We start from the raw sequence: 19,811 nt of genomic DNA on the forward strand, positions 1-19,811 counted from the left end.
TGTGCCGCCGCGGCCGCACCGAGCCTTTAGCCACCACTATCGTCTTCCCAGCGCAACACACCGCTTTCCTGAACGCCTGGCAGTTATGTCTCGGCCTTTGACCTTCGACCGAGACAGCCCGTCGTAGCGATGAGCGGATGTTGTTCGGATCTCGAGCTTCGCGCGTCGTTTTGCAGGCCTGGTGGACGGTGGGGGTGTTGTCTGCTCTCATGTGTTTTATCAACGCTGGAAGGCTTCCTCGACAAGCATATTTGGAGTCTCAGTCTCAGCTCGTACGCCACACCGAGACAGCATCAGTGTCGACGGTGCGCAGCCTGTGCTAAAAATCCATCCATCTGTCCATATCATCTTCTTGGAAAAGCATCCCCGGGCCCTGCATGTCACCTGTTCTTCCTTCTCGCGATAATCTTCGGAAACGGTGAGCTTTTGCATTCATGAAGAAATTTCCGCGGCGAACGTTTTGTGCCGACTACACAAAAGGCACAAACACCAGATTGGAAAAGGACGTAATTTTCGCAGTGTAAAGGCACTCAATCTCGCTTGTCTCAAAAAAGTTCTACTTCCCGAAGAAGCTCTCCGAGTATGAGAAAGCGACTTCATCTGTCAGAATTGTTACCGTCGGTTCAAGGAAGACATAGATAATATGCAGGGATAGTCTAACGAACATTCGATGAATTCCGCCCTGGGGAAGAAATCGTAGAAAATTTAAACTCCAGTGTCAGCCTTACCTCCGAAGTTTAGCCCCTAGAGCCACCGAGCACTCTAAAAAAGCGTCTCAGACTTCCCTATGCAAAGCGAAAGCAGGAAGACGTAGCAAGAGCTATGGTGACGAAAATCCGATCGGGGATACAGGCAGCGTATAATATTCCAGAGACTTCGCGCGCCTCAGAAGAAAAGTGTGCGCAGTGCACCAGCTGGGAAGACAACCTACATGCAGCCTACAAAAGGTGTGCGTCCTTTCAAGAGCGTTGCCAGCTGCTAACACTGCTACCAAGCAACCTAACCGTGAAATATGTGCAGGAAGTTATTCCAGAGGCAACGAGGTACGTTATCCGAAAATCGAAAAAGATGGTGGATGAAGAAGGCGTATGGTCAACACAAGAGAGATTTACAAGATGCAGACTACAACAGGAAGACATTACCGCCGTTTTAGAATATTACACCATGGATGAACTCGATTGCTCTGGACAGACTCCGAACAGAAAGGATGTTGTGAGAATCGAAAAGGAGGGAGAGAAGGAATCGGTACCTAAACGCTTCATGACGCGGTCCTTGCGAGAAGCATACCGCCTCTACAAGCAAGCTCACCCTGCCTCCCAGGTTGGCCTCACAAAGTTTATATCTTTGCGTCCTAAGTGGGCGAAATGCTCGCCACAATGGGAAGTGTGTGTTTGCGTGTGCTGTGCAAACTTTCAACTGTGCCTCGTGGGACTGCAGAACGCGTCCGGAAGGTCGCTTTCTCCAGAAGATATTCAGAGTCTCTGCGTATGCCAAGAACCCTCTGCGTCATGTTTCCTCAGGAATTGTGAGCACTCTCCGCAAGATGGCATTTTCACTTCAGAAAATTTTGAAATGAGCAGCGAGGATGAGGTTTTGATTGCTACATGGGAACACGGTGAGCTAGTTAAAAAAACTTTGTCCGCTTCATCTTTCATGAGAGAATTTCAAAGAATGGCCATGAAATGGATTCCCCACAACTATATAAGATCTGTGCAAGCAAGAGCAATAGATGAAGAAAAACACAACTGCAAGAGAGGTGCAATTGTTTTGCATTTTGATTTCCCCGAAAAATGGACAGTTGTGCTTCCAGACGCAGTACAAGCGTACCATTGGCAGAAAAAGCAGGTAACCGTATTTACGTGCGTTGTCACGTCAAGAAAATCGACTCGGAACTACGCCGTTATTTCCAACGATATGCCTCACGATTCAGCTCATGCATGCTTGGCTCTGTCGAAAATCAAAGCACACTTCGAAGACAATGCACCAATCTACAACAACATAACATATGTGAGCGACGGGGCTCCCGCTCACTTCAAGAATAAATATCAGTTTCATGAGCTACAACGCAGTGAGTGTCAAGAGACGAAATGGATGTTTTCGGCCGCAGGTCACGGCAAAAATGCTGGCGACGGCGTTGGTGGTCTAGGGAAACATCGAGCATCACACCACAATTTGCGGAAGCCTGCAAGTGAGGCCATACAAACAGCCAGCGGCTTCGTAGACGCAGTTCAAGGAACGCTAAAGAACATCACCATTCTGGAGCTCCCACAAAGGGAGCTTGCAGACTTTCGCGAAATGAAGAAGGAATAATGGAAAATGGCAAAGAAAGTGCCTGGAGTTCAGACGCTCCACAGGTGGAAGTACGTTCAGTCAAATGAAGGCAGTGCATCCTACGCGGCCTCCACCGCTGCTTCGGAATGGAAGAGACTGTGATCTGGTTTGTGCTTCGTGCTGGAGAGTACACTGTGCGCAAACCGAAATCAACTGCTGCTGGTTATTTCTTGTTACAATTTTCTGAATTGCAATCTGCACATGAAGTGGCATCGAATTTGCAAATTGCCTCCTGATTAAAATTCCTCCTGTTTAAACACCTTGCAGATAAATTGTTGCCCTCAGAAAACGACGTTTTGTCTCCTGACAGTGCCCTGTAGAACCACTGAACACAGAGGTAAAGAGATGCAGGTTCGGAAACGTCGGGTTCAGAAACACATTAATATTAACTTTATACATAAATTGTTTTCTAAGCATCGAGAAATGATAGATACCAATGGACGTTACGATGACAAATTAGAGAACATAAAATACGTTTGACCGCCACCAGCCAGTTCTTGAGACGTCAGGCGAAATAGCGCATTTATTCTCACTTTGACGCATTAAGAACGCCGCTAACAAGCGAATAGAAGCTCTGCAAGCTATTGCGGTAAATAAAATGTAACCACGTGCGGTGAGTGCTAAATGAAATTTCTGACAGATACTATTTCTAAGAGCCAGTAATAAGCAATTCTAGATAACAAAAATGTGAACTCATTTTCGTGTTTATTTTTGTAATTTGAAACAATATAATGCAACACTTTTCTGGTGCCTCAGAATTATCAAGCATTTAGGATTATTCAAGCAAATTTAAACGAAATTCGATGATGATGTTTTTTTTTTAAATTCAAGTCAAAGTTGTCACTTTTTTGACGTTTTTGAACTTTGGCCAATTATGAGGCTACAGAACAGAGCTACAGAACTTGCCTGAGGTGTGCAAAAAGAGCCGCAAAATATGGATAAAAATATTTAGGGACGAGATCTTTAGGCATCTTGCCCTAAGGCTGCCCTGAAAAGTGCCTTTTTCGCACCGCGTAGCTTCAGAAGCCAAGTTTGAAATTTTTTACTGAAAAGTATGACAGAGCAAGAAAACTTTTTGTTATTGTTGTGGATAAGAAAAGTTGCAGAGAGTTTTTCAAAAAACGCTGTTGTGCGCAAAAAATTTATTGTGCATGCAATGAGGCTCCAAACTGGCAACTTTTCGAAGTGGCAAAAACGACATTTTCCACCTCTTGTGACGTACGATTTGTTTCCGAGTAAACTACGAAGTTTCTTGCAAAACTAACGTTCATTCCTTTGTGTGGACACATTTGCCCACCACATATAAAATGTTAATTGAAAAGAAAAAATGGTCATCGGACCTCGATTACCGGTCTTATCTCGATCTGTCCATCTATCAATAGTATTAGTCAAAATTCACGGCCCGAAACGCACAATCTGTGAGTGACAATAACTTTGCCTGTCTGGCGCACGCGTAAAAAATATAATTTCCGCGACGACAGGCAGCGGCGCGAATACTGATGAAGCTTCGAACGAGAAACAATGCTGATGTCTGTTAGCAAAGTGCGACGCAAAGATGCCAGGCCCCTGACCGCTGTACAAGAAAAACGCGTCGAAAAGAAACTGAGTCAAAAATAGTACAGGGCTTATGCGGCTGCATGTCAGTCCCCTATTTTCCGTTAATGAGCGCTTCTTCCGGTAACGTAAGAAAATCGAAACTTTTAAGCAGCATATGATGCGTTCATTGTAGACAGCGAGTTTTTTTTTTTTTGTCAGAAAGCCCTTTCTAAACACTTCCGCCGCGTACATTTCCGCAGGCGGCGTAACTGCTGATTCATAACTGCGAAGCGGCTCTGCCGTCACCTGCAGGTCGATCCAGCGGCGAATACGTACCAACTCCCAGGAAGCAATAGCAGCCATTGTTTGTGCACTTCGGGTCCAAAAGTGTGTTTATCGAGGCCTTGTGTGAGCAATACGCAGTACAGTTCTCTTGTGTGCACACTGAAAATAGCATGTTGAAGGCGTTTATTACTCGCAAATAGCATTGCACGTAACGACAGACAGCGTCCTGCGCCCAATTGAAAATATCACTTGCAGTCGACCTGAAGACACTGTAAAACCCACCGCAAAACCGGTGGGTACTTGGCTGCACTGGAGATTCATCCCCGCGCCTCCCACTTGCGAGGCGGAGGCACTGACACCTACGCCATCTCTACGGTATAAAGGGCAAAAAGTGGGCTTTTGCCTCATGGGGGAGATTGGTTCACGACAGAGCGAAAGATTGGCCCGTCAACGCAACGGTTTGGTATCGGACCCCTTTTCCTAGCATCTAACCCCGGAAAAGTCGAGCACAATGCCGAGAGAAATATTGTTCCCGTTAGAAAGCCGGTGGGGACTCGGCGTCACAGGGAATAGCACGAAGCAGCTCTCGAATACGAGGTGGATGCTCTACCACAAGGTCACCACTTCATTCCACGCAAGACGGAATGAAATCGAGTGCGGTGAGGGGTTCGCAATACTTAAAAAGGGACCAACTTGAAAACCTAGTAGTCCGCGCTCCTGATCTCGGGATGTTTTTCCTCCTCCGTAAGGAGGCTGCTGGCACGGGTTTAGAGACGGTACCCCTCCAAGCCAACTACATTCCATCCCCTGTTCTGCCCCAAGAGGCAGCTCATCCCGCGTGAGAAGTGGTATGAAGCTATATAGAGTATTCCGAAATTAAACGCGCGGCGTAGAACGCTGTTCACAGCTAAACCGGTGAAATGTTCCAGCTCAAATTTGGCGCATGCACGGGTTTGGTCGCAAGAAGTGTTTTATTCCCCATTTCGTCGGGGTACTTGCCTAAATCAATAAGAAGTCGTTGGTCAACAATGGAGATTAGGCAAAGGAGGAGGTTCCTTTCAGGGATGTTTCAAGACACTGCAGCAACTGACTTATTGGTGAGTACAAAAAGGTTAGCATGCCGAAAACTCCATCTACCTATCTGCATTACCAAACTATCTTAACTACCTGCCCGACCTGCCTGACCTGCATTACCTGCCAGCCTTGCTTGGCTTGCCTGCCTTCCCTGCCTTTCTGCTTGCCTGCCTTGCCCGCCTTGCGTGCCTTGCGTGCCTTGCGTGCCTCGCGTGCCTTGCGTGCCTTGCGTGCCTTGCCTGCCTTGCCTGCCTTTCTTGCGTTGCCTTCTTTGCTTGCCTTGCCTGCCTTCCCTGCCTTGCCTGTACTGCCTGCCTTGCCTGCCTGTCTGCCTTGCCTGATTTGCCTGCCATGCCCTCCCCTCCCCTGCATACCTTACCTTTGCTTACCTGAACCTATATTACCTTAACCTACCTACTTACCTTACCTCAACTTGTCACCTACCCACTTCCTACCTACCTAACACTAACCTACCTATCTACATTACCTTAACTTAAACTACCTACATACGTGCGTTATTAACCTACCTACCTACCTACCTCCCTACATACCTGCCTGACTGTCTACCTGCCAACTTACCTGCTTGCCTGCCTGCCTACCTGCTTACCTGCCTACCTACCTACTTGGCTGCTTGCCTGCATACCTACCTAACTACCTACATACCTACCATACTACCTACCTACCTGCCTTCCAGCCTACCTACCTGCCTGCCTACCTGCTGCCTACCTGCCTGCCCACCTACTTACCTACCTACCTACCTACCTTCCTAGCTAGCTACCTACCTACCTAGCTACCTACCAACCTACCTACCTACCTACCTGCGTACCTACCAACCTGCCTGCCTTCTACCTGCCTACCTTCCTACCTACCAACCTACTTGCCTGCCTGCCTGGCTGCCTGCCTGCCTGCCTGCCTGCCTGCCTGCCTGCCTGCCTGCCTGCCTGCCTGCCTGCCTGCCTGCCTGCCTGCCTGCCTGCCTGCCTGCCTGCCTGCCTGCCTGCCTGCCTGCCTGCCTGCCTGCCTGCCTGCCTGCCTGCCTGCCTGCCTGACTGCCTGCCTGCCTGCCTGCCTACCTACCTACCTACCTACCTGCCTGCCTGCCTGCCTGCCTAGCTACCTAGCTACCTAGCTACTTACCTACCTACCTACTTTCCTACCTGCCTAACTGCATACCTACCTGTCTGCCTGCCTGCCCGCTTGCCTAGGCGTCTTGTTTTGCCGCCTGTCTGCCCGCCCACTAGTCGTACCGTCTGTCTCTGTGTCTTCACTTCTATCGATCTAGATCTATCCGTCTGTCCGTCTATGTATCTATATCTAACGATCTGTCCATATATCTATAGTATTAGTTACAATACACAGCCCGAAATGCACCAGCTGAGAGTGGCCCCAACTTTGCCTGTCTGACACACGCGTAAAAATATAATTTCCGCGACGACAGGCAGCGGCGCGAACACTGATGAAACATCGAAGGCAAAACAATACTGCTGTTGCTAGCAAAGCGCGACGCAAGCAATATACCAGGCCTCTGAGCGCTGTAAAAGAAAAACGCATCACAAAGAAACTGAGATAAAAATAAAACAGGGGTTATGCCGCATCCTACTAGTACCTTATATTCCGTTAATGAGCACTTCCTCCCCGTAGCGCTCGGCCAGTCTACACTTTTCCGATGAAAATCCAAACTTTTAAGCAGCATATCAGGCGTGCATTGTACACAGCGTGTTTTCTTTGACAGAAAGCCCTTTCCAAACACCTCCCCCGCGTACATATCCGAACGCGGCGCAGCTGCCGATTCATTCCTGCGAAGTGACTCTCCCGTCACCTGCAGGTTGATCCCCCGGAGAATACGTACCAGTTTCCAGGAGACAATGGCAGCGATTGTTTATGCACCTCGGCTCCACCATTAAGTTTTCCGGGGCCTCTTTCAAGCAATACGCAGTACATTCCTCTTGGTTACACCCTGAAAATAGCATATTGAAGGCATTTATTACTCGAAAATGGCATTGAATGTCAGGCCGGACAGCGACCTGCGCCCATTTGATAATGGTACTTGTAGTCGACGTGAATTCACAATCCTTATACACTCCAGACACCCCGAAGAAGGTAGAGAACCAGGATGAGAACATGCTTGCACCCACTGCAAGACCAGTGGGTACCTTGCGGCACTGAAAATGAACCCCGCGCCCCCTGCATCAGAGGCAAAGGCGCTGAGCACTAGGCCATCTATGCGGTATAAAGGGCCAAAAGGGTGGAAGCGGCGTGAGAACCCTCTTATGCTTCCTATGGCGTCAAGGCTGCCAGAACCGAGGCCCTCGCTAAGGCCCTCGCCTATTATTAGCGAGGGCCTTGGTTCTGGCAGCCTTGACGCCATAGGAAGCATAAGAGGGTTATCACGCAGCTTCCACCCTCTTCGTTCGATGACGTTCTACGTCACACCTGCGGTAACTCAGGACGTTCCACGTCCGCCGCTTATGAACGTGGGTGGCGCTGATGAACACTCTCAAGGTTAGGTTACTTGTAAACATAAATACCCCCGAAAGCAGAAGATTTGACAGCAGTCGCCGTAGCTCAGAGGTAGAGCACCGGACGCGTAATTCGGAGGTCGTGGGTTCGGATCCCACCGGCGGCATGTGGTTGTTTTTTCTTCTGCTTTTCTAATCAATTAGCATTAAGCGATAACATATTCAGTAATATTCTAAATTGATCAACACCACAAATTAAATAAATAAATAAAAAAAAAGTCCCCTGTGCCCCTTGGTTTCTGTGGCTGTTGGCTTCTGTCATTCCGTAGTTTACGTTAATCAGCGCTTCTTCCCCGTAGCATTGGGCCGTTCTACGCTTTTCTGACGAAAATCAAGACTTGTGAACAGTATACACTGCGTCTAATGTAGACAGCGCGTTTTCTTTGACCGAAAGCCCTTTCTAAATACCTCCGCCGCGTTCATTTCCGCAGGCGGCGTAGCTGCCGATTCATAACTGCGAAGCGACTCTGCCGTCACCTGCAGGTCGATCCAGCTGCGAATACATACCAAATCCAAGACAATCGCATTGATTGTTTATGCACTTCGGGTCCAAAATTGTGTTCTCCGAGGCCTTCTGTAAGCAATGCGAGGAGCATTTCTCTTGTGTACAATCTGAAAATAGCATGTTGAAGACGTTTATTACTCGCAAATAGCATTGCATGTAATGACAGACCGCGTCCTGCGCCAATTCGGTTACGTCACTCGCAGTCGAACTGAATGTACTGTAAAACCCACGGCTAAACAGGTCGGTACTTGGCTGCACTGGAGAATGAACGCCGCACCACCCACTTGCAAGCCGGAGGCGCTGAGCACTAGGCCATCTATGGGGTATAAAGGGCCAAAAGTGGGCTTTTGCCTCATGAGGCAGATTGCTTGACGGAGGAGCGAACCATTGGCCAGTAAACGCAGCACTTTGGTATAGGACACCTTTCCCTAGCATCTCTCCCCGGAAAAGTCGAGCACAAGACTGAGGGAAATTTTGTACCCTTTAAAAAGCCGGTGGGGACCCGGCGGCACTGGCGATAGCACGCAGCACGTCCCGAATGCGAGGTGGATGCTCTACAACAAGGCCACCATTTCATTCCACGCAAGCTAGAATGAAGTCGAGGGCGGTCAGGGGTTCGAAATACATAAAAAGGCTCCAACTTGAAAGCCTAGTAATCCGCGCTCCTGATCTCGCGATGTTCTTCGTCCTCCGCAAGGAGTTCCCCTATACTGGCACGGGTATAGGGACGGTACCCCTGCAAACCAAACTACCTTCCATCCCCTGCTCTGCCCCAAGTGGCAGCTTATCACGCGTGAGAAGCGGTATGAGCTATATAGAGTATTCCGAAGTTAAACGCGCGCCGTAGAACGCAATTCACAGCTAAACCGGTGAATTGTTCGAGCTCAGATTTCGCGCATAAATGGCCTTGGTCGACAGAATTGTTTTATTCCCCATTTCTTCGGGGTAATTCCCTGAATCAATAAGAAGTCGTTGGTCAACTATGGAGATTAGGCAAAGGAGGGGGATCCATTGAGGGATGTTTCAAGACACTTCAGCAACTGCTTTATCGGTGACCATAAAAAGGTTAGTTTGCCCAAAAATGCTTCTACCTACCTACCTATGTTACCTATATATCTTAAAAACCTATCTTACCTACCTACCTTATATAGGTGCCTTACCTACCTACCCCGTATTCACAAATGTTCCTTTCCTTAAAGCGTTAAGTGGGCCTTCGGCAAGGAGGGCCGAAGTTTAAACGTAAGATAAGGCTGAAGTCAGCCTCAAAAACCAAACTTACGCGATTTTAAGGGCGCCTTACGAAAAGGGGCTCCTATCCGAAAATGTTGGTGATATGGGAGCGAGGCTACTCGCGTTTTTATGTTTGAATCATCAGGAGATACACGTATAATTTGTTCCTACGACAAAAAGTGAATAAAAATTTCTCCTAGCACGCTTGCAAGTAAGCATCAGAGATTTTAGGCAAACAATTTTCCAATTTTGACATTTTTCTTCTTTTGCAGGCCACCCTGTAGTGTAGAGAGAGAGATACAGAGAGGGGGAAAGGCGGGGATGTTAACCAGAAAGGTTTCCGGTTGGCTACCCTGCACTGGGGAAGGGAATGAGCCGTCACAATAATGTGCTTGTTGATTTCACGTCGCCCGCCTCTTTTGCGAGTGTTTGCTTCTCGACGTCGGTTCGCTCTTTTTCTTTTTGGACTTTTTCCATTTTTTTTGCCTTTTTTGTTGCACTCTTGTTAGATTCTGCGTTCAATTTCTGTTCAGTTTTTATTTAGAACAAAAAAAAAAGATATGGAGGCTAAAAAACGCGTAAATTTTACTGAAGGAGAGCGCAACGTTCTTACTGAACTCTGCAATAAGTACACCGCGGTAGTGGAGAGCAAACGAACAGACGGAGTTTCCCTGGAAAAAAAGAAGAAAACTTGAAAGGTGATCACGGACGAATAAACTGCCGGCCCAACATCCGTTACCGAACGGAGAGCCAACTGCGCAAATGCTGGGACAATTTAAAAGAAAAATGGAAGAAGGCAAATGCCGCTGACACGAAGGGAGTGTTTGCGACAGGTGAGCTCCTCTGTTTTCTCTGGTCTTTATTAGCTTGATTCTCTTTTCTGTTTGCTGATAGCCAGGCTCCTTGATTTTGGCCAAGACTGCTCCCCAGCCGTGTTAGTTTGCTTTTCAGTTGATAGCCGACATGAGAAGTTGCTTGACTGTGTGATATCATACATGCGTGTGTTCACAATGTGCTTCGACGTCTTATCTTTCATGCCGCGTATCGTGCTCGCCATCGCGTGCACTACGCTGATCATCTGTAGGTAGTTAAAAACAAAGACTGCATCACTACTAATGATGAACCGGGCGGTTTTTTTTTTCCCCCAGGAGGTGGCAGCGCGCCAGAAAGTCAGATGACCGACGAGCTGGAGCGAGTTGGTGCTGCGGCGTCCCACTTGTCGACGCGGTTGCACAACCCGTTCGACAGTGACCGCGCGCGCCACGCGGTCGCCTCCCGACCAGGGTGCACACCCGACGTCGCCGCCTTGCTCGAATCAATGCAAGCGGAGCCGCTTGAGCTGTCCAACGGTATGTGTTCTGCCAGGGCAGTTGTTTGGCCCAGTTGTCTGTTATATGCCAGCGAGCAGAGATAGACAAGGAAAGGAGCTGCAGCAAAATCTCATGAGAGGAATGCATATGAGCAGATTGCTTGTTTTAACGAAAACACAATATGGGGTGGCTCTACGTGTTCACTGCTGGTCACACTAATGACACTGTTGATGCATCGATTTCAGGACGTCGTGATTCAGTGCTGCTTGTGTTTGTTGTAACTACTCCTTTGTGCTCTTATGCAGATTCCATCAACAATTTCCTGCTTTCACATGTCGCATATGCTTTCATTGGAGTATGTTTGTCGTGAACAAAATCATTCCCAGATTACTGGTTATATTTAGCGGAACAAGTGTCGCACCATGGGAAGTAGTGGGGCCAGTTGGTTCATTTTTCTACTTAAAACAGTGCGCAGGGACAGGACACAGTCGAGAAACACACAGAAACAGCACTGACTGGCAACTGAGGAATTTACTGCTTTGCTTGCAATAAATACAGAAAGTATCGTGTCGTGTTCGTCGACCAAGCGACGCCAGGCCGCTCCAACAGCCCTTGCCTCCTCCGCGCATACTCGCCGCCCGCTTCCAAGAAACAAGCGCGGGCCGGCCGCTCCCACACAAAAGCTAGCACCCACAAAAGCAAGCAGGCGTCTCCCCCACGACATCTGATCCCCACAGCCCCGTCGACTGACGCATTCCTCATTCCCTTACCGTGACCGTCTGCATTCCCACAGCAGCGGAAGTGCGCTCTTGTACGCTCGCTCCCTCTCTCTCTCTTCAGCAATAAACCCCAGTCTCCACCCAGCAACCGTGTTGAGAGGTTCCTCGCATGCGGGGCTCCCACGCCCCGAACTAACACAACCATTAACATATCGTCTAAAAATACAAAGAATGCCTTGTAATCGTCATTCTGTCACTTCTGTCGGCACTGCTTGTCCAGATAACCCACTTATTTTTTCGTCAACGTTAGTGATGACAGTGACAGTGCCCTGCACATAGTTGTATTGACGCCACCAGTCAGCCGTACCATTATGTAGCTAGAAAAAAAAACCATTTTAAGCAGATCCCAGCGAAACCACTGTTTCTCTTGTGCACCTAGATGATTTCGACAAGGGTAGCCAAAACTGCTGCCAGTTGATTGTCATATGAGTCATAGGTATAAGAAGACAAAAGGCCAGCTGGAATAGGCGGGCTGCAGTATTAAAAATTTATTGCATTTCATAAAGCACACACATGCTGACCAATACTACACTTGCAAAGTACAGGCTTTGAAATTGTGCTCTCAACAATGTACAGCGACGACTCGTAAATGCCTGAAGCTGCTTGCTAGGACAAGTGAGACCAAAAATTGTCTGTTTACACTGTGTAAAGTCTGCTTTTATGCATGTGGTGATCATGAGTTGTGATGAAAACTGACTGTTACAAATGTTTTTGCAGATATGACCTATCATCAGTGGGACACTGCAGCGAGCCCCAGCGGTGGCAGCAGCCAGGTGGAGTGTGTCGAAGACACGGAAAATACACCGCCTGCAGCTGAAGCACTGCAGCCGCCTGGAGAAGTAGCAGCTGCCCCGCAACCACTGCCACAAACACTTCCAGCCATGCTTCAGTGCAGCGCAGGAAGACCGCTAAGCAGACAGCTGTTGAGGGACAGCTTGGCGCACGCCTTAAACCTGTTGAAGACGACAATCGAAGAAAGAGGAAAGAGCACATACTAAAAATGAACCTCATGAGAGCCGAACATGCGCTTCACATGAAGCAGGCAAAAGAAGCACATGAGCTGAAATGTGCCAATAAGAGGGCCAAATTAGAGCTCTTAAAGCTCCAAATGGCCGCTATAAAAAATAGCAGTCAATAAACAAAGAGAATTATTGTACTCTGAAGGTGCGTGCCATGTTTGTTTTGCTTTGCCACACTATGAGAAATGCTGCTGAATAATGCTTGCTCGTGTCCTGAAGCCACTCGCTGAGTCAATGGGACGTGGCTGTTGAGCTTGCAAAGCTGGGCATGGCTGCTGAGGGTTGCATGTGTCCGATTGCAGGAGAGCAGGAGGCATTTCATCACATGAGTGGGCGCGGCCAAAGTTGTGTAAAGCAGCACATGCTGTGATGACGATTACAGGTGTTGTTGTTGCAATCTGCAGCTTCATGTCTAGACATGGAAATCTTCTTTTCCAGATGCCAAAAGCCCTTTCGACAGAGTTCCTCGTCCGTATCTGCGACATGTTGTACCTGAATAAAGAGGCGTTCGACATTTGCCTGTAGTTGCCATGCAATATTGTGACCTGTCATATTCACTTACCTGAACTCTGGGCTGTCTCTCTGTCCAGGATCTCTCAGTGGAGTCATTAGGTATGGCCGGCAAGCATACCCCATGTCGCCAAGGAGTACGCTAGGAACAGTTCCTTCCTCATAACGAACTCTTGCATTGCTATTGTCAAAAATTCTGCTGTCATGTGCAGAGCCCGGCCAGCTTGCAACTACATCAAAAAATTGCAGTTGAGGGCCTGTGATAGCCTGTAAACATGGCGAAAAAAAGAAATGAATGTGTTACAGCTGCTTTGTTTTTACGTGCATCTGATTTTTCATGTCCTTTCCGGGACAGCCATGATTAGCAAAGTTGCTTTTATAATTATGATCAAGTGCATGATTCTTAAAATCTTGTGTTGGGTTTTATACCAGAAAAATTTATCTCTATTAGAGAAAATAAAGTGCGATGAGGCAAATCATGCAGCTCTCACAACTTGGAGCCAGCCGCGAAGTCGCGTACATTCATTGTTCACTGAATTGTAACTAATTTCATTCCCGTGCGCTGCCTATTCCTGCTTCAAAAGTGCCGCTGTTTCGCGTCTCTATGCTCACCCTGGAAGTTATGTACACATTTCACTTACCTGCACATTGATTGAGAAGTATCCCTTCCTGTTCCTATGTACTTCGGCGTCGTCTCCGCCCGGACTTTTGATACGCACGTGGGTGCAGTCAATACAACCAGTCACCCTGGGAAACTGCGCAATCTTGTAGAAGTTGTACATAACTTGATGCATTTTTCCAGCTTCGGGGAGCTTGACAAGCGCCGGGTACAAAGTAGCGGCAATCAAGTTCGACAATCGAGTTACAATCCGTGAAACTGTCGGCTGGGACACGTTTACAAGGTCTCCGGAGACCACTTGAAAGGTTCCCGCTCCGTAAAAACGCAGCGTCACGAGCAGTTGCAACAGCGGCGGCACAGGGCAACCTCGTCCGTCTGTGTTCTGGCGCAGCGGCAACATAGACAGAAGCATGACCACAGCAGCCTTGAAAAAGCGGTACCTTGCGAGGAATTCCTGGTTTTTGTACACTTCCATGGGATTCTGGCGATCCCTAAGGTTCCGCCGCAATGGGTGCGCAAAACTGTACGCTTCGTCATCGATGACATCTTCCGCGCGGCGAACAAAATCGACGAACTCACTGAAGTCGTCATCGTAGCACGCCGTCATGTTGAATTGTGGTAAGGAGCAGTTTAAGGTGCCTGGGTTGGCACCTTAAATGGCTCCCGTTACCTGAATTTTAAGTTGGGCTAAAGGGGACCGTTAAGGGTAAGGTCTGTTTCTGAAACGCGTTAAGGAGCAGAAAAGTGAAGGGGCGCTAAAGATAAGGGCAAGTGTGGTTTGTGAATACGGGGTAACTACCTGCCTGACGTGTATTAACTGCCTTATCTGCCTGCCTTGCTTGATTCGCCTGCCTTGCCGGCCTTGCCTGTCTTGGCAGCCTTCCCTGCCTTGCCTTGCCATGCCCTGCCCTGCCCTGCCCTGCCCTGCCTTGCCTACCTTACCTTAGCTGACATTAACCTAGCTACCTACCTTACCTTAACCTATCCACTTTCCTTACCTGAACCTACCTACCTGCCTTACCTTAACCTACCTACCCACCTCACCTTATCTTTTCCTTACCTTACCTTAACATACCTATCTACCTTACCTTGACCTACCTACGTTATCTTATCCTACCTACCTACCTTACGTTACCTTGCCTATTTAGCTGCCTGCCTGCCTACCTACCTACCTGCCTGCCTGGCAGCCTCCGTGCCCACCAATGTGCCTGCCTGCCTGCATTACCTACCTCCCTGCCTACCTACCTACCTACCTGCCTACCTACTTGTCCACGTACCTACCCACCTACTTGCCTACCTCCCTGCCTACCTACCTGCCTATTTACACCTACCAGCCTGCCTGCCTGCCCGCTTGCCTCGCCGTCTGCACTGCCGCCTGTCTGCCCGCCCGGTTGTCGTTCTGTCTCTGTCTGTCTCTCTGTCTGTCCTATCTGTCTAGATCTATCCGTCTGTCCGTCTATGTATCTATATCTAGTGACCTGTCCATCTATCTATAGTATTAGTTACGATACACAGCCCGAAATACACCAGCTGAGAGTGACCCCAACTTTGCCTGTCTGACACACGCGTAAAAATATAATTTCCGCGACGACAGGCAGCGGCGCGAACACAGATGAAACATGGAATGGAAAACAATACTCCTGTTGTTAGCAAAGCGCGACGCAAGGAATATACCAGGCCCTTGAGCGGTGTACAAGAAAAACGCATTGAGAAGAAACTTAGATCATAATAGGGTGGGGGTTATGCGGTATTGTGAGAGTCCCCTTGCTGCCGATAAGAAAATCGGGGCCACATGCGCCTCTCCGCGCATGCGTCGAAGGTCCTTCTTTCTCTCTTTTCTTTTCTCTATATATTTCCGAGCTGGAAATAAAGGGGCGTCTTTTCTCCTCTGCGATTCGGCCTGTTTTCATCACGTTGCTGCCAGCCTTTGGCCGGTAGAACGTAACAGTGGCGACGAGGATTCTGCTGCAGCAAGGAAGCGAGAATATACGCCCAAGCACGACAGCGAAGCAGAAGGAGCCCACCACCAGCCATGGCACACAGGCTACCGGAATTCGAAGACGAAAAAGATAAGTGGCAGGCGTACCTAGTCAAGGTGGAAGCCTATTTCGAAGCGAATGATGTGAAGGACGATGCTAAGAAAAGAGCCTTGCTGGTAGCTGCGCTTGCAACAGGAACGATAGAAATTTTGAACAGGAAGGTAGCACCGCGAAAGTCTAGTGCCCTGACCTACAAAGAAGTTGTGCAGGCCCTAAACAGCTACTACGATCCGGTACCGAATGAAATTTCTGAAAGTTTCAAGTTCTTCCATTGCTGCCAGTAAGAAGGAGAATCTTTGCATGCATTCATAGTGGCAATACGGCAGTTGGCACACAATTGCAATTTTGGAACTGCGCTGGACAGAATGATAAGGGACCGTATTGTGTGCGGCGTCCGGTCCAAGAATGTGCAGAAGCAGCTACTAGCGAAGATAAAATCTGACTCTTGAGGAAGCCGAGGCTCTAGTCCTTGCCGCAGACAGCGCTGAGCGCGATTCGCAAGGTGCATGTACAAGCGAGATTGCTAAGGCTCTCTGGTGAACACGAGTCGCGCGCGAAGTCGCAGGGCGTGCAACAATTCGAATGTTGCGTTAAGCATGGCCTTAAGACTAAGGCTTGTCGACTAATCAAACGCAAATGTTACGAGTGTGCACGGCCAGGGCATTTAGTAAAAATGTGTCCGGCAAATGAGGGAAGTAGAATGCTAGCAGTAACGGCACAGACGACAGAATCCGATGAGAGTGATAGCAGCGCGTCACAAATTTGGTCCTTGACCACTCCGCGCTCTCTCCTACCTCCCATCAGGAAACCGTTTACGTAGAATGGCATCGAAATAATGATGGACATCGATACCGGCTCCCCTGTTTGCGTCATTCCCAAGAGCATTTACAAATTCCACTCTTATCGATGGCCGCAGCTGCAGAAGTCTGAAGTACAGCTTTCATGCTATCTGCGAAAGTTGCCGCTCCTCGGTGCATTGACAATGCCAGTTTCATATGAAGGTACAACAGTGCAGTGGAGTCTTACTGTTTTAGACTGCAATGGCCCCAGTCTTTGCGGCCGGGACCTGCTGAAAAAATTAACAGACGAACGCATTCAGGAGCTGAACGTCTATTCGAAAGCTCCCGTGGCAAGACAAACCTTGGAGGACGTGCCGACGCTGCTCCAGCAACGCTCCGACCTCTTCACTGAGGGCGTTGGTTTCATGAAAGGCCCGCCAGCCTGACTGCACAGCAAGGCTGGAGCAAACCCAAAGTTCTTCAAGGCAAGGAAAGTTCCTTTTGCACTGCGTGATAAAGTGTCTAAGGAGCTTGACAGATTAGTCTCAGCAGGAATAATATCGCCAGTCTCTCATTCTGAATGGGCAACGCCCATCGTGCTAGTTTTGAAGATGGACGGAACAGTGCGCATTTGTGGGGACTTCAAGGTGACACTAAACCATGTGTGCGATGTTGAGCAGTACCCCTTGCCAGTCATAGACGACATTTATCCAAACTTATTTGGAGGAAGAAATTTAGTGTTCTAGATCTTCGCGATGCTTACAATCAGGTCGAGCTAGATGAAGACTCACGGAAATTACCGGTGATAAGCACATTTTTTCCTTTTTTTCTTCACAGTTACTGATTCTGTGTTCGCATCTCTGTACTCTTTTTTGTGCTTATATGCACATAATGTCTTGTTTTTCAGTAGGCTAGAATAAGCCTTAAGTAGAACTTTGTTATTTGATGTGGTGTTTCATGTATGTCTTGGTCTTTGTTTTTTTATTTATATACTCATCATACATTTATGATGCAAATTTTTTTTGTCAAGCGCTTCTGTCTTTTTTTGTTGAGTGTGTATGTATTTTCCTCTGTGTGTATTTTCTTCCGTATGTATTTTCCTCTGTATAACGCTTACTTTCGGCCTACTTTTCTTTGATTTTGTTTTTTTTCTTCCATATCAACGATACTATTTTGTACCGGCCCGCCGGACTTTTATAATTTGTAATTTGTATGTTTGTTTGTCATGTAGTAGGGGGCTGAGGCCCTGTCAGGCAACATTGTGCCTTTAGCCTCTGCCCCTTCTTAGGCAAACGTCTAAGCAATAAATAAAAAGAAAGAAAGAAAAGGGGCTATTTTGCTACAACAGGTTACCGTTTGGCATCGCATCAACGACAGCGATATTCGAACGGAAAATTGAATCGGTGTTGCCAAGGGCTAAAATGGACTCAGACTTATCTAGACGATGTCCTGATAGCCCAGAGCAGCGAGGCTGAAAACGTAAACCTGCAAGCGGTGCTACAGCGTTTACGCAAGAACGGTATCAAACATCGTTGCGACAAGTGCAAGTTCGGTCAACAATCAGTGACGTATCTTGGCCATCTTATGATGCTGAAGGATTACACCCGCTCGAGAAGCACGTAGATGCAATCAGGCTAGCCCCTTTACCGCGAAATATTGCCGAATGGCGGTCCTTTTTGGGACTGGTTACATTTTACAAGAAGTTTTTGCCAAATCTTTCCACTATGCTTGCACCCTTGTACAGCCGTCTTGAAAAAGGCGCAAAATGGGTTTGGCAATAAAAAGAAGACGCGGCATTTCAGAAGGCCAAGAGAAGCTTTGTGTTGAGCCCCAGTGCTAACGTACTTTAATCCGCAGCTGGAGTTGATGTTGGAATGCAACGCTTCGCCTTACGGTGTCGGAGCTGCCCTCCTCCACTGAGTAAATGGAGAAAACAGGCCAATTGGTTTACGATCACGGACGCTTATCTCAGCTGAGAGAAAATACTCCCAAATTGAGCGAGAAGCTTTAGCCCTGGTGTTTGGCCTGACACGGTTCCGCGATTACCTGTTGGGACGTGAGATCACGCTTGTAACGCACCACCGCCCCTTGTTGGGTCTTCTCAGACAGGATCGTCAAACTTCTGTCATGGCTACCGCCCGAATTCAGCGCTGGGCGCTTTTTCTCGGGGCATACAAGTACAAGCTCGTCTGCAAACCTGGCAAACAGATGCTAATTTCTGACGCTTTAAGCCGTTTGCCTCAATCGCTGCAGGAGCCGCAAGCGGAAACCGAAGATCTGTCGGAAATGGCGTTTATCATTGACGAATGGGACCAGCCAGCCGTTTCCCACCAAGAGATTCAAGCACTTGCAGCAGCTGGCGGGTTTTTGCAAGCGATATGCAGGTACGTGACAGAAGGATGGCCCACCGTCGTAGAAGGTGAAAATAAGGAAATGGTGGAATTCCGGAAAAGGCTACATAAGTTGTCTGTGGAGAAGGGGCTGTTGTACTGGGGCCATCGTGTCGTGATTCCAAGTGCGGCGCGTGAGAAACTGTTGTTGAAGATGCTACACGAGTCTCATCAGGGTGCGTCTACCATGAAGACTAAGGCGAGGGCCAGTTTTTGGTGGCCCGGTTTAGATCAAGGCATTTGTAGAATGGTCTCAGAGTGTCGAAGCTCTGTGCAGGCGCAACCCATGCCACCGGCACGGAACCCCGTTGGCTGGCCGATTTCGCGCGAGAGGTGGTCACGGCCGCATGCCGACTACGCAGGGCCTATAGGTAATAAGATGCTGTGTGGAATCGTCGACGCTCACAGCAATTGGATAGAAGCCATTCCAGTATCTAGAGCAACCGCCACTGCCACGGCCGATTGCATGCGAACGTTGTTTAGCAGGTTTGGATTGCCCCGCACCATAGTTACGGATAACGGTACCCCCTTTACGGGTCCGAGTTTGCTGTATTTCTGCAGAAAAATGGAATCGAGCATATCCGTACCCCACATTATCACCCTCAAAGCAATGCTCTCGCAGAACGGGCTGTGAGAACTATCAAGGAAGGTTTGAAGAGAATGCCTGGTGTAGAGTTGGCAACTGCTCTGGCGAGAATTCTTTGTAACTAGAGGAATTCGCCACAGGCTTCAGGGTTTGCACCGTCCGAACTTTTTCTAGGGTACCGTTTGTGTACAAGACTAGACATGTTTCTTCCTCCTAGGCGCCACTAAATGCCCAAGAATCCAGCGGCTGATTCCGCCAGATGGTAATTTGTCCCGGGAGATGCCGTTTATGTGCCCAACT

General features: G+C 48.4%; 1 protein-coding gene and 1 pseudogene across 1 annotated transcript; both read left to right on the plus strand.

The window, feature by feature from the left end:
* The first annotated feature begins 1,245 nt into the window (after positions 1-1,245).
* Positions 1,246-2,310, plus strand: LOC149324364 (uncharacterized). Its single transcript, XM_089565576.1, has one exon. It carries the CDS (start codon positions 1,261-1,263, stop codon positions 2,308-2,310), a length of 1,050 nt encoding a protein of 349 aa, XP_089421702.1. The 5' UTR covers positions 1,246-1,260.
* A 7,730-nt stretch (positions 2,311-10,040) lies between these two features.
* Positions 10,041-12,707, plus strand: LOC149324365 (uncharacterized; annotated as a pseudogene).
* Positions 12,708-19,811: the final 7,104 nt, after the last annotated feature.

Source organism: Amblyomma mixtum, unplaced genomic scaffold (assembly GCF_055824585.1).
Source record: "Amblyomma mixtum isolate Tamu unplaced genomic scaffold, ASM5582458v1 scaffold_46, whole genome shotgun sequence".
Lineage (NCBI taxonomy): Eukaryota > Metazoa > Arthropoda > Arachnida > Ixodida > Ixodidae > Amblyomma > Amblyomma mixtum.

Excerpts from the sequence above, each read along its gene's own strand:
- LOC149324364 (XM_089565576.1), top strand. The coding sequence starts at position 1,261 with ATGACGCGGTCCTTGCGAGAAGCATACCGCCTCTACAAGCAAGCTCAC.